Below are 14971 nucleotides of genomic sequence, written 5' to 3' on the forward strand. Positions count from 1 at the left end.
TGTGTCATTTCAAACAGTTATGTGCCCAAATCTCCCATCTCCCCCCCCCCCTCCCCCTGCCATTTAAGTATTGTGCTACTTGAAATCTCATATCTTGCCCCTCATTAGGACTTGTCACTTGTGCCTACTACCTGTTTGCTTTTTTTTTTTTTTTTTTTTTCTTAAAATGCATAACAAAACAAAGAGTGTTTTGCTGTATGTGAGGAAATGAAATATTTCAGTGTTTTAAGCCAGGCTGAAATGGCAAAACCTAATAAGTTTTTTTGTTTGTTTGTTTGTTTTTCCCCTCATTTTTGTTTTTCTTTTTTTTTTTTTAATGTATTAAATCGTTTTGTATATGATGTACTTTGAATAGCATAACAAATGGAAAGAAGCAAACCAGAAATCAGGACATTTTTGACTAGCTGTTTTATATTTATGTACATGTATACTGTATTTTATATTTTCAACTAACAATCTGACAAAATACCACATTTTTAATGTATTTTCAATTGTTGTCTTAGCAATTAATAATTTGCTGTATTTCTGTGTCTGTCAAATCTAACTTGTTTCACAAGTAAAACTACATTTCAGTGGGAAAAAAAAATTCAAATTCAGTGACATTCCAAATAATTAAAACATGTAATTTGTTACCTCCCCCCAAAAATACAATGTCCTTTTTCAAGAAGATGAAACCAATCTAAAACACGTTCTTTGTAAATTATTATTAAAAATAGACTTGGATCATATAATTCTGCCTCCTTAATATCATTGGCTCTTTCCATTTTTTTGTAAATAAACAAAGCAGTACATTGAACATCATAGTACACTGAATGATCTCACAAAATCCAGGGAAGTATTTCTGTCAATGGGGAAGTTTCTGTTTAATTCAGATATACACAATGATTCAGCTGACATCTGTGCTTCAAATGTATCGTGGACCTGCTTTGTTAGCAACCAGTATGATCAAACCCAGATGAGCAAGCACATCTTGATTCCCATGATTATACAGTCCAAGTGTCGTTCATCACTAGTGGTGCACATTTTTAGTGCCAAAAAAACACCATGCATCTTCACCGTTTACCAAAGTTCACTCCATGAAAGACAAGACTTAAGTATATTCTGTATTATGAAAGAGAATGAGCCTTCTAAAAGCATTCCTATGCATTCCAAGGGATGGTAACGTTATCTGTATGTTCTGTTACTTTGACTTCCCTTTTCTGGGTTCCCTCCAACTACAACATTAATGCCCCCCCCTCCCCCCCAACAGATCAGCTGATACTCGTCGAGGTGACATGTCGCCATTATACGATTCCCCAGTGAAAAAGTCCCCAGTCGAGTACTAATACTGAAAATTTGTGGCTGAACGATCCAAGCTTTGTGCTCGAGCTGTTTCCACCAACAGTCAACTGCATTCAACTGGAAGATCCCATATAGTAGCCAAGACCCACAGCACAGCAGAGGAAACGAATCTGAGAAATTTCAACACTTCCTGTTTTTTTCACCTGATCACAGCTGAGTAAGTTCAGCGCTTAACACAAGAACAGGAAGCCTGCTTTGAAGCTGTTAGTAGCTCTGGGCCTGATAGGAAATCCACACACATGCATACACATACACAAACAATTCACGCTCCTCTGGTTCTGCTTCAAGGCTGCTTGTGTTCAGCTCTACTCTAGAAGCTTCAGTCGTCTTGCTCAATGCTATCGTAAGCTGTGCGATTGTCTGTGTCACTGTGAAGACAATGGGCGATTCTGTGGAAAAGACCATAGATCCTCCTCAGCTGCAGCCTGTGGAGAGCAATCTGCCTGAACCCAGCTTAGGTATGTTGGAGAACTCTAGTCAGGAAGGGCAGGAGGATGGAAGGGTCATGTTCAATGACTCTGGACTCTCGGCACAGCTCCACAACGGGCTCCATACCTTGTGGCTGGAGAAGTCCCTCACCGATGTCACCCTGTTTGTGGAGGGGAAGCATTTTCCCTGCCATCGAGTGGTCCTGGCTGCTGCTAGTCTGTACTTCAGGTGAGTTTGCAAAGAGAAGTGGATGTAATTCACAATCACTGCTGAGCTCTGTGTGGGTAGTCATCTTTTTTCTCTCTTTTTTTTTTTTTTGGTCACGTAAAGTTTGTTTGCCATCTGAAACATGTTTGTTGGTCTCTCGAAACTTCTAACAAGCTTCATATTTTGTCTTGTAGTTCAAGGGGACAAATGTATTAAAGTGTAATCAGAGATTGGCCAAGCTTTTTGACAATGACAGGTTTACTCCAGTCTATAGTGTTTGCACTGTCATCAGCACATGAGCGTAAGGACTGTTATTATGTCTGTTGGAGTGCTATTGCTGATAAACTGGATTCTGGTCTGGTCTGGTCTGATCTTCCAGGGCAATGTTCTGTAATGACCTGAGAGAAAAGCATGAGGACAGTGTCGTTATCCGAGGCCTGGATGCAGAAACAATGGACATTCTCCTCGAGTACACCTACACAGGCAAAGCGCCTATCACCGGACACAACGTCCAGAAAACCCTTGAAGCTGCAAGCCTTTTTCAAGTTAGTATTTCTCTAAAGTCTCTTCAAATCATTTTCTCAAAAGTGTTCTCGCTCTTTTTGGTCTGGTTTTTTTTTTTCACATCTCTCTGAATGTTTCTTCTCAGCCTGCAGCTCTTCTACTAATTTATAAATCTTGACACGTCAGTCTAATGTTATCGTACTCTTGGTGTGAACTTTAGGTGTGCGCACTTACATTTTTACACCTCCCTCGTTCTGTAGTGTTTAATTGGCAACACTGGGATAACGCCTCTTTCACAGGCATTTCAATTTTCTTTATAGAATTTATATTGCTTCTTTATAGGAATGGAGACAAATAATGTGTCAGCACGGCCAGACAGGGAAGTGAAAATCAACTTTGTTTATGCTGAGGACAATTTTCCATTTCAAACAGTTGCAGTAGTCACAGCTGGGCACATGTAGGGTGGGGTCTCAGATTTACAACATCCATTATGTCTAAGAACACGGCTTACAATACAGTGTAAATGCATTGCTTCCTAATTAACAGTTTACCAAAAGCGTTTAAAAAATATATTGAGAGCATGAAAACTTTGTTACAATGCCCAGTATACTACTTTAAAATGTAAAAGCTTTATATAAACGTCCTTGTGAAAAATATATTGTTTGTTTTTTGGGGGGTTTTTTCCCTCCCAGCTCTGTCAGTGGAAAAAAACGTCAAGTAGAAAATGCAGTTAAGACTTAAGCCCCATGCCGAGTTAAAATCACAGTGCTACGAATGAACTCAATCGGTTACCAGTAGCGGTCACAATTTCATGTTCATTTATGATAACATACAGAAAACAGAACGCAGTAAGCAATACACTGGATGCCTGGATGTTATTTGGGTGCTTAGGGTATCTTGCCTCATTATATCGTTTTGTCTAACAATACAAGATGCCTCTGTGTGATTAGGCACATCTTGTGAACATGGATATTGGATGGAACAGAGAATATCAACATTAAATTTAACAGAGACTTTGCCTTTTTTTTTCACTGCAGTTTCCACGCATGGTGGATGCTTGCGCCAACTACCTAGCTGAGGCCCTTCACCCTGACAACTGCGTAGGGATCCTTCATTTGGCTGACACACACTCATTGCTGAATCTAAAAGCCTGTGTCCAGAACTACATCATCCAGAACTTCTCACAGGTGTTGGCCCACGATGAGTTCCTGGAGCTGTCCGCGGACATGCTGGTCAACCTGCTCCAGCAGGACGACCTGAGCGTTACGGAGGAGGAGCAGGTGTTTGAGACCGTAATGCACTGGGTGCAAGCGCGGGAAGCAGACAGGCTGCCTCTCCTTCCCCACGTCCTCAAGCACGTGCGCCTGCCCCTGCTGGACCCCTGGTACTTTGTGGAGAGGGTAGAGGGAGACCCACTGATTCGCAGATGCCCTGAGGTTTTTCCCCTGCTGCAAGAAGCAAGACTATACCACCTTTCAGGATATGAGGTGAGCTGAAAATGCAGCTCTGCTGAAAGACTTTTATATAAAATATATCTTTTTTTCCGCTGTTTGTCAGATCAGTCCATGTGAGCCTCTTTTTTTTCTTTTTATTACAGCCGTCTTTGTTTCAAATAAAACACTATAGAAACAATCCTTGATTTAACATATGGAATGACGTGAAATCAGTAACGTAACCTTTTATCTACACGCTTTAAATATTTTGTTTTTAAGGTAATTTCAGAGCGGACCAAACCCAGGATACAACAGTTTCAATCAGAAGTGTTTATGATCATTGGTGGCTGCACCAAAGATGAAAAGTTTGTCTCTGAGGTTACGTGCCTTGACCCTTTGCGTAGAAGTCGTCTGGAAGTGGCCAAACTACCAATTACAGAAATGGAAGTAGAAAGTGATAACAAAAAGTGGGTGGAATTTGCCTGTGTCACTTTCCGAAATGAGGTGTACATATCTGGTGAGTAGTGCAGAATAGCAGTTTCTGACCTAATCAGCAAAAAGGCATAAGATATGAGGAGGATGTGGTTTTCTTTCCATCTGATTGAACATATTTCCTTTACAAGGTCATTTGTTGATATGTTGTATAAGACTTATTTTAAAACGTCATATTTCTGATTTCTTTATACGACGAAAGAATCAAGCTGTAGTGACCGAAAATATCAAATTTGTCAGTCACAGAAAGCAAAATAGTATAAAGAGATAAAAACGAGTATAGTTCTTCAGTCCCGCACTGAGTGCATCTCTCTTCATCGAACAGTTCATTGACCAAGCCGACTCATTTTGCTCCACGGCAGGTGGCAAAGAAACACAACATGAGGTGTGGAAGTACAATGCTCCGCTGAACAAGTGGATCCAGGTGGAGTTTATGAATACTGGACGCTGGAGGCACAAAATGGCTGTGCTGGGAGGAAAGGTCTATGTGTTAGGAGGATTCAATGGAGTCAACAGACTCAATAGCGTTGAGGCATATGATCCCTTTCACAACTGCTGGTCAGAGGTGTGTTACGTCACCCTGAACATGTATCATCAATATTTTACTTCTCACTTCTTTATTTAAGTTAAATATTCAAGTTTATCATTTAATCATGAGTTGTATCCTTAACCAATTCATTCTAGTAGGGCATTTTGTTCAAAACTGTTAAAACAATTAAGGATCAGTTAGAAAGATATTTAAGCCATAGCATTTATTTCCACTCTTAGACAGCTTTGAATAAATGCGTTTCGTACAGAGACTTACTCGAGAAAACTTCTAACACCAGACTCGGGGCCCTTTTACTTGTCTATGTTTTCTGAACATTCTGTATTAAGTTAAAAGTAGCCTGGAAATTCCCCTGCAGCTGACATTAACGCCTTCCCATGAGCGGACCCGCAGCGCTGTAGTCACCGCGCAGTTGAATTATATTATAAATGCACACTCTAAAAGATGTGATAAAAAAAAAAAAAAACATGATAGATCTTTTTTTTTTTTTTTACCCTTTTGATGATAACAGCAGTGGCTGTCCAAAGAGTTGGTGGATTTCTTTACCTTATAAAGCAGTTACAAATGAACTAAATATGATGATTATCTCAGTGGTATTTATCGTAAGTTGTTTCTTATTTTCTCTCTCTCTCTCTCTTGTTTTCGTGTTTTAGGCAAAACCCCTCTTGCTCAGTGTCAGCTCTTTCTCTGCTGCCAGCTATAACAAGTGGATCTATGTGATTGGCGGAGGGCCCAACGGAAAACTGGCCACAAACAGCATGCAGTGCTTTGAACCGTCATCAAATACATGGACCTTCAAGTGCCCAATGCCTGTGGAAGCCAAGTGCACAAATGCGGTTACCTTCAAGGACTCCATCTATGTAGTTGGTTAGCATCCAAATACATCTCCTTACTTCGATCTATAAGTCGGTTTACCCAACAAATTTCTGTTAAATAACTGAGTAAATCTTGTAGGTATTCGCTTATTTGCTTCTAGGCTACGTCAGTACAGTATGACATCCACAACAAGTAGAAAGTCTAACTTCCATGGTCTTTCTGATGAGATATATGTTCTCTCTGTGCCCTTGGACAGGCGGCGCGATGAAAGCCGTGTTCTCGTATAGTCCTCATCATGACGCTTGGACGTTGGTGACGCAGCTGAGCTGCGAGAGAGCCAGCTGCGGAATAGCTGCCTGCAATAACAAACTCTTCATCACGGGGGGTCGAGACGACAAGAACGAGGTCATCGCTACCGTGCTGTGCTGGGACCCAGCAAGTAAGAAACTCACGGAGGAGTGTGTGCTACCGCGAGGAGTGTCTCACCACGGTAGCGTGACGCTCAGGAAATCCTACACACACATACGCAGGATCACACCTGGAGCAGCGACTACATGACAGTAGAATTACAGTAGTTCATCTGCAAATCACAGCTGTCATAGCAGAATATTCTAGAATCTATCAAATTGTGTCATGTGGGGTTTTGTTGTTGTTTTTTGTTCAACGTTTAAACGCGAGGAGTCATCGATTTTGCAAAAATGTCTCTGATAATATCTTAAACATTCCTTTTGCTGTTGATTTACTTTGTACCTGTGCTGGACATCACATAATCGTGACAATTTTAAAAAGACCATACAATAGAATTGTTGTAGAAAAGTCCCTGTTAAAAAAAAAAAAGAACAGAAAAGCCCCGGTTAGGTTCGTTACACTGAGCCCAGATACAAAACTACATCTTGTCCATCTCATCGTTCCAAAGTGCACTGATGCAAACACTTTGTTCATAGAATATTAATCTGTCCAGTGGATAGGTCAGTTAAATCACAGATACAGAACTCCAGCCTTTTAGTCCATAAATCATGCTTTGTTTCCACCAACCACTACATTTTGATTGCCTGGGAAATGCACACAGCTCTTTCACTGGTAGATAACAGCTTGACTTTGAGATGAGGTCAAAAATCAGCAGGACATCAGTCCTCAAGGACCATTCAGTTAAAGCATATTGACAAACATCTCTGGTGTTTAACTGGAACTCTCATCTTTTCTCCCGTTGGGCAGTTCTCTTCAGTCTGTTTACCAGTTAAGTGGAAAATCTTGTATCTTGAAATATTGCACAGCCCCTCTCGTACGGTCATTTAATGCTATGTTTGCCTTGTACCAAAACTTTTTACATGTCTGTCTGTGGCACACCACTGTACATTTAATGCTTTGTCTGTGTATGACTGTACACTATTAAAATGAGGCATCGTGGTTTCTAAATGCAGTTATATTTGGAGTATTATCAAGAGACAAATGCTCTCCCTCCAAGAGAGGGTTTCCCGTTGTTTCATTATCATACCAGAAAGAGCTTGTAAAAAGACACGACCCTCATACAAAAACGTCTTCTACAGGTGTTTCAGGGCTATTTCATGAATGACTTGACACACAGTAATTGGTTAAGACAATGTAGTTTAGTCAAAGTGATACACATCATTTTATTTTTTTTTTTTTTGAAAAGACATAAATACAAAGAAGTCATTGATTTCTGAATTTGTAAAAATAGGCTATATACAGTGCGGACAGTACGCACAGCTCTACATGGATTTGAATGTAATACGTATGCAGGTTGTCAACTGCTCTTCAAAACTGTGCAAACATGATCCCTGACTTTAGCTCAATTGATAGCGTTTTTGCCATGAACTGTTCAAGTTTCAGGTACAATGTAAATGTCAAGTAAATTTAAAAGGACAAAAAAAAAAAAAAAAGGCACCGCTACTTTGTCCGTTCGTGGTCCGCGTTTAGGTCATCGTCTGTGCCGACTGTGGCTGTGACTGGAGTGAGACCTGCTCTGGTGTTTGCTCCTCTGGCCGCGCTCCCGCGAGTGCTCCCGGTGGGTCCAGTGGTGACTGCTGCCGCGGTCGTGTTTGCGTTTGACGTAGTCGCGGTCGCGCTCCCGTCCGCGCTCGCGGGAGACGCTTCGGGAGCGCGAGCGGCTTCGGGAGCGTCTCCTCTTGTGTCCGTGGCGACCCTGATCGCCGTGTCTGTGCTCGGCCCTGAGCTGGGACAGGAGTGGTGACCTGTGGTTCTTGTGCTGGCGTGAGGGCGGGCTGACGCTGCTGTGGGAACTGTAGGTTCCAGAACGACTCCTCCTACTAAGGAACAACAGCAATGTGTGTCAGTCGTACAACACTCTACGTTCATATCACTTAACAACATGGTTCAAAGAATCAAATGGGTAAAACAGATTGTAATTTAATACTGAAGTGATCTGTGGCTACGGCCAAGCTGGGAGCAGATTGTCCTAAAGTCTAGGTGGTATGACATGAACATGTACTCACCGTCTGTGAGGAGACCGTGACTGGGAGCGAGATCTGGACTGGGACCGACTATGGATTTGACCATTCTGAAAGGCTTTGCTATCCTCTTTTTTGATCCTAAGAAACAGAAAGATGAAACACGGTACATAAAAACTCAAGCATTTTCTCCAAGAAATGTGACGCCACTCATTGAAAAAAAAAAAACACGTACCCATTTGGGGGGCTTTTGGGGAAGACCTGTCGATCTTCAGATTCCTTCAGTGGTTTGGTGTTGGAGGTTTTGTCTTCTGCTTTCACTTCTCTCGGGGAACCTGGCAGAAGAAAACGCTAACTCAGCACTCTATACATAACAAACATTTGCATTAGAAAGCGTCACAAAGTTAGGGAAACCGAACAAGCCGGCAAAACTCACAGGGTTTAGAGGCAGGGGAAAAGCCGCAGGTGACCGCGAGAGACGGGGTGCTGTTGGTGTTCAGTCCTTTGGCTTTCAGCCTGGCCTCATCCAAGGCCAGCTTCCGTTTTTCCACCTCTTTCTCCAACTGCTCCATATTTGGCTGTGGGAAAAACAAAACAAAAAACAAAAAAACCCCAGTGAAAACGCTGAAGGAACTATGGTTGATTCATATCAGGTATGGGGAAACTATTTTTTATCACTCTCTCAAAAGAAGAACTGAGATGACTTGCAGGTGCCACACAGTTCACTCTCCACACATTCTGAATACTCGTGTGGCAAAGTGTGTTCTGGAGAGCCCGACAGTGAAAAATGATCTACCTTTTTCCTAGAGTAAAGCTTTAGTGTACTAATGCAGATCTCTCTGATGTCTTCCTCGGAGGCTCCAAACAGAAGGTACCAGTGCGGCTTGTTTGGCAGTGGAATCTGTAGACCACAGAGAAAACTGTTGAGACAAGAGCTTTCATTCTCAAAAAAAAAACAAACAAACAAACAACTTTGGAATTACGCCTCTGACAGACGTAAAAAGTGTAAATGGTCACGAAGCTGAACTGACCTGTAGCGCTCTTGCAGAAAGGTAGATGCAGGCGCATGCGATGGTCTCCGGTTCGAATCTCACAAACACGTTGGTTCTGAGGGCGTCGTTCATGTAGTTCCTGAAAAAAGAGGAACATGCACCTACAATGCAACACCTGCCGTTCTATCTCTTATGTAACATCTTTAAAGACTCATCACTTTGTCCTTTCTCTCTTTTTGTTAAGATGTAGCCATGATGATAATGATGGACAAGTCAGGCCAAATTTTTCCCCAAATGCACCGAGTACAGTTCCGCAACAACACTACTGAACTCTGCATGCTTGATGAATCAAAAAAAAAAAAAAACATTCATTATAGCTGATTTTACTAATATTTTGAGGTTTAGTAACAGATATGCAGGGCAAGTGAGCAAACATAACCTGTTGAGGTGATGCGGCCGTTGTGATTGAAGGTAATTAACTATTAACATTACCTTAGTGGGATCCACATGAACAAATGATTCAGCACGGGAAAAAAAAAAAAAAACAAAAAAAAAACGGGGGGCGTGTAGCTAACTATTGCCAGTTCTAATCAGAAGGAAAAACACCCACAAAAATGCAGAACAAATCCTGGACAAACCCCCCCCCGCACCCCACCCCAAACGAAAACAAGCTGATGTGGCCTGGAGGCAAAGGCCCTCCATTCAGAGAACCTCCGCTGAGAGCTCTCACTGGATTGGCTGGCAGTCTCGAATAGGCCAGCCAATGAGGAAGGGAGAATTCCTGGGCTTGTGTGGCTGGAGGATGTTTTCTGATGTTTTCTGAGACTTACCACCATGGGCTACCCTTTAATCAAAGAGTAGAGAAAGGATAAAGTTAAACAGAGATCTCTAGCAGTGTTACCCTCAAAGATGAGAAAACAGTGTAGAGTGTAGATGCGTAACCTGGGAGTAGATCTCTCAACATTTTTGAAGAATACATGAAGGACCATAACCAGAGAAAGGTTTCCATTATGTGGACAAGCCTATCTTACCTGTATTATGTTCTACCGAGCATAAGCTGTACCAAATAACAATGCATTACATCCTTTAAAATGCAGTGTTTCCACTAGACTGAGGTGATACATGAGTACATCTCGTTGTACCTGTGGTATTAATGAAGTATTACTGACCAAACTTGTTCAGCTTTGATAATTATATGGTCACTGACAGACCTCAATCACACGACTTCATTCCGAGTGAAGAAGATTCTTTGGAGAAATACCAGTTGTTTATTTCTTGACTTCTTGTCATCAGCTTGTAAACCTAAAATACCTTTACATGTGAATGATAGAATGTATGGCTACTTTTGCAGAGAAATGTGGGTCGTACAACCGGGTTGTGACTGTTGAATGTGACTAGTGGAAACACAGCATAGCTCCAACCACAAAAGCCTGATCCACTACGTCCTTCACGAGAGGAACATTTCCACGTGACAAAAACATTAATGTCATGAGTTTTAAATGAGCTACAGTATCACAAAAACTACTTACCACGCTGTCTGGACCAGCGTCTGGTTCCTCTCACATTCAAGGACTTGAAGATACATTACAATGATCTAAAATGGACAAAAGAACAACAATGCTTATCAAATTAAAGGAAACCAAGCATTATGATATCGAGAAGAGTTCTTGAGTTCCAACTATGACTATGTTCATAATCCTTTGAGTCATATGCATATATATATATATATATATATATATACACACACACACACACACATACATATAGTAGTGTGGGCTTTTTCCACCGAAATCCCTTGTAGGGGAATTAATTATGTGTTATATAAAGTGTAAAGAAGAGATACGGGTTGTGCTATGGCCTATGTAATTCACCTTGTGTGGATGTTTCACATGGACACAGAAGCCTAACTCCTTGAGAACCCGACGCTCAGCCTTGATGACCTGGTTCTTGGTGTTAATGTAGTTATGATCAAGAATCAACGGGGTGCTCCTGATTTACAAAAAGAAAACAAAGAAAATTTAAAAAAAAACAGTTTCTTTAAAAAAAAAAAAAAAGAATCACACTTTATCTTTTTATGTATAAATCATACCCTTACCTTTTCCCTGTCCCCTGTTTTAAATGGTGGAAAACATTGATCACGTCTCTTACTCGTCTGGGGGATTCCTCGATCTTGGACGCCAGATTCACACAAGCCATGGCAACAATCTGTGTAAACAAATACATACATTCTAGTTGTGGCTTAAACACACTACTATACATCTGGATTTGGAAAATGGTGTTGCAATAATCCTAACAACAAACCAGATAGGCCGTCCCCGCTAAGTATAGGATTTAACCAAATAACAAATTTGAGCGGTCAGATAACTAGCCGTGTAACGTGGTTGTTTACTATATTCGCTATTATTGCCCTAAAACCTTTCGAAATACATACCTCAAAGTTGTGTTTAATAAAGGACTTGGAGTAAAAGAATCGTTGAAAAAGAACTTGGCCAGTAGCCATCGCAACCTGTGAAAAGATGTACAGAACATGTGTTTAAAAGGCACAAAGTAAATTAACCGTCACTTTGCTAGTTAATATTTATTTCAATGATGTTGTTTTAATGTTAATCTGTAAATAAGAACTTTAGGGACAGTCTGACTGCTCTGTTCGGGCCTCCCTAAATCACCTGCTAATCAATTTAACCGTCTGAGCTCGATTTAAACACAGACAAAAGGCCTGCGGATGTGATTAGCTTGCTAGCTTTGCTAATACCGTGAACGGAGTCCTAAATTGACCGGAAAACTAACATTTACTCAATTGAGTCGAACCAACATTTATAACACACTTATTATCAATAACAACACATATCCACCTGTGGTAAACGAAGAAGAATTCCGGCTGACTGAATCAATTCGCAGCCAAGAATCCGCAGGTCTGTCTCTGTCTCGAGGTCTAGGCCATCATGCATGGACGGAGTCGTGGAAAGTCTTTCGTCTGGAATTATAGAGCTGTCGATCGCGAGAAAAACTTCTGAGTAAAGTTTGTCACCAATAAGTATGCCCTCGTTATGTGATGTTGTGTTCAGACTAGGAGATAAAATACTAAGCGACATTTTGAGTCCCTAGTTTGTTACAGACTGCTAATCCCGGCTCGTAAACGGAAACGACAACGTTACGTAATTGACGCAATACAGTGGAAATGATGTCAGAAACTTCCGTCCCATTGAATAACGCGAGACTTGCGTGACGTCTCTGGCGCTCAAGTCGGACCTACGCAACTTCTCTGCGAGTGAGAGAAAATACTTGGTGAGACAGAGAGCGGGATCTAGGGCCAGAGTCCAGCAGTCTGTTTGATCCAAACTGTTCCATTTATTCTCTAATATTACGAAATGTTTACTGTTGTACAAACAGTTTTAGTTAACATGAAAACATATATCTGCTTCTTAAACAGCCTCGGGGGCATATGAAAAGTGGGGTAGGAAATTACAAGACATTGCCTCCTAATTAACCCAGGTACTTGCATTAGCGTTATAAATTAGTTTGACAGAGCTTGGTTTGTCCAATACTTTTTAAAAGTAACCATTTGTGAAAGACCTGTGTCACTGTTCGGGACAGTGCATTGTCTTTATTGCTTTAGATCAGGTTCTGAGTGGAAACCGGTTGACCATCTTGTGCCCTCTCAGTTGAACGAACTGTACCTGTGCTTGTTACGTATGATAAAGCATTCAGCTGCTTTAGGGTTGACTAGGTGATTTTTCAGTGATATCTGATGTATTGGCTTAATAGCTGTACAGTGCAAGGCTACAGTAAGAGCAGACTTGATGATCACTTATACTGACCCAGTTTATTTATTTAAAAGGGTGAATAGGCAGATATAGGAGAAACTATAAAAAAAAAATGACTGATGACTAAGGGATCTGTAATTGTGTACATTGGAAATAAGCCTATAACCCTGGGAAGATTCATATCTAAATGTTGATTTGACTCTGTAGATGTATCCAGCAGGGAGTGCTATATTACAGAGCTTCATGTGGCTTCGGTATCTCGATTAAAAGCGTGTGTCTCCATTCTCGTGTTTAATATACTTTATAGTCTCTTAGAGAAAAGATAGAAGAATAATGGATGGCCTTTCTCAGAGTGCGCAAGTCAGAGCCCCACAGCACTGTTATTTTACCCAACCATCAAGACCCTCCATCTGCACATTTTTAATCTATCCTGCACTAGCACAGATGATTCAGATGATCCATTGTTTAATAATAACCAGAATCAGGTCTTTAGAACTGGCCATAAAAAAAAAAAACTATGCTCTGAGGAAGATCTTAGAAAAGGAAAACACAAGAGTTTTGACCTCTCATGGCCCAGTTGCATGCTCTTATTCTGAAAATCCGTGCCGAATGCATCACAAAAGTCCTTTTTCTAAGAGTGTATTTCTGAACACCCGTAAAGAAAGTCCTTGGTACGCTTCTCTAATTATGTTGCATGAAGAGAAATAAAAATAGAATGCATGAAGATCTGGTGAATTCTAGAATCTCATGGAAGGCAGTTCTTTCCCATTATAGCGGTTCATTGAAAGTCTGTCCGGGCTTCACTTGGAATGTAATTTTCTCCACATTTATCAGCCTAAAGCACTTGCCTGTCTCTGACCTGTATATCTCACAAAGAAAATTAGGTCAAACATCCGCATTGTGTTTTGTGTCGGTAGTCCTTGCCTCATTAAAGTTTAGCTGAGCTTCTATACATTTCTGTACACGATAGCTTTTATTCTATTTTCTGAATACACCACATCTATACTCCAAATACACTCAGGTCCCGTGTTTGTTTTTAAAAGGTTAATCTGATTTCTATGCCTCCTTCAGTGGTCCTAAGGATTTTGTCTGCGCCCAGGTATCGGTTGTCTGTTATGGTTTTAGCTGCAAAATTAAAGGAAATTAGCTTATGTTAAAAACCATTTGTATTGGCCTGTGTCTCATTTTTCTCAGTATCTTGCACTTTTGCACATACTGTATAGTACATCACAGACAACTGAGTCACTCCTAATAATCCATGTATTCTCACGAGGGAACGTCTTGCAGCTTCTTCTTCTTCAATAAATCACTCCCTGGGACACTTTAATCATCTAATTATTCATTCACTCTGTCAGAGTGAGGGGAATTGGAAGATTTTTAATGTATTCCAGATTTCCTGGCATGAATTATGCCCTTGGGATCTGGTTAGGGAGCAGTAACCTTTTCCCTTGTTGCTGCAGGGGGCACATGCTCCATAGTGTAGCATTGTATAGATGAAAACATTATTTGTGCTTTATAGCTGAGAGCTAGAAAAAGGACAGGGTTCCCTTTTGAGGCTTTGCAATCAGATAAATGTCATACCAGCATATTAAGTTTCCACCACTTTATGAGCAAACTGAAAGCACTCTACATGTTCATGGTGTGTTTGTCTCATTTTTGTTTTCAGTGAAAAAAAAAAGCCCCACTAACATTTTCACTCAAGCATGGTTAGCTTCATAGATGCCTGTCATTTCAAATACAACAGCAATGCGTTCTCACCAACGCACACCACCAGTTTCACTGCAGAACATTGACAGTATCTTTAAACTTCCTGGAAACGGAACCTATGAGATCAACTGTAAAAGTGCAGTACTGTGGCAAATCATTTGAACAAAATGCCAGAAATGCTCTAAGGTCTACTTTATATGACAGGTTTGTGCTGGCTAGACTTGGGGCAGCACCCAGAGATTCGAACCAGATGTGTCCTCAGGGATGGGTCCGCAGCTGGACCTCCAAAGACAGACGGGTGACATAAATC

The 14971-nt window shown here is 41.0% G+C and overlaps 2 protein-coding genes across 3 annotated transcripts; one reads left to right on the forward strand and one right to left on the reverse strand.

The window, feature by feature from the left end:
- Positions 1-1720: 1720 nt before the first annotated feature.
- klhl6 (kelch-like family member 6) lies at positions 1721-6327 on the forward strand. The gene is made up of 7 exons (XM_030774574.1): positions 1721-1998; positions 2357-2522; positions 3519-3968; positions 4194-4431; positions 4769-4971; positions 5607-5820; positions 6026-6327. Exons 1-7 carry the CDS (start codon positions 1721-1723, stop codon positions 6325-6327), a joined length of 1851 nt encoding a protein of 616 aa, XP_030630434.1.
- Positions 6328-7396: 1069 nt separating this feature from the next.
- On the reverse strand, positions 7397-12322 carry ccnl1b (cyclin L1b). Of its 2 annotated transcripts, none has more exons than XM_030774156.1 (11): positions 12043-12322; positions 11622-11696; positions 11286-11395; positions 11062-11179; positions 10720-10784; positions 9230-9329; positions 8995-9099; positions 8635-8776; positions 8434-8533; positions 8244-8339; positions 7397-8054 (listed from the first exon to the last, which is right to left on the reverse strand). In XM_030774156.1, the coding sequence occupies exons 1-11, from the start codon at positions 12280-12282 to the stop codon at positions 7709-7711; spliced, it is 1497 nt and encodes a 498-aa protein (XP_030630016.1). In that variant the 5' UTR covers positions 12283-12322; the 3' UTR covers positions 7397-7708. The 2 variants fall into 2 exon arrangements, with proteins under 2 accessions (XP_030630016.1, XP_030630014.1); XM_030774154.1 differs by having other exon boundaries at positions 7397-8057.
- Positions 12323-14971: the final 2649 nt, after the last annotated feature.

The sequence above is a fragment of the Chanos chanos genome, chromosome 5 (genome assembly GCF_902362185.1).
Source record: "Chanos chanos chromosome 5, fChaCha1.1, whole genome shotgun sequence".
Taxonomy (NCBI): Eukaryota; Metazoa; Chordata; class Actinopteri; order Gonorynchiformes; family Chanidae; genus Chanos; species Chanos chanos.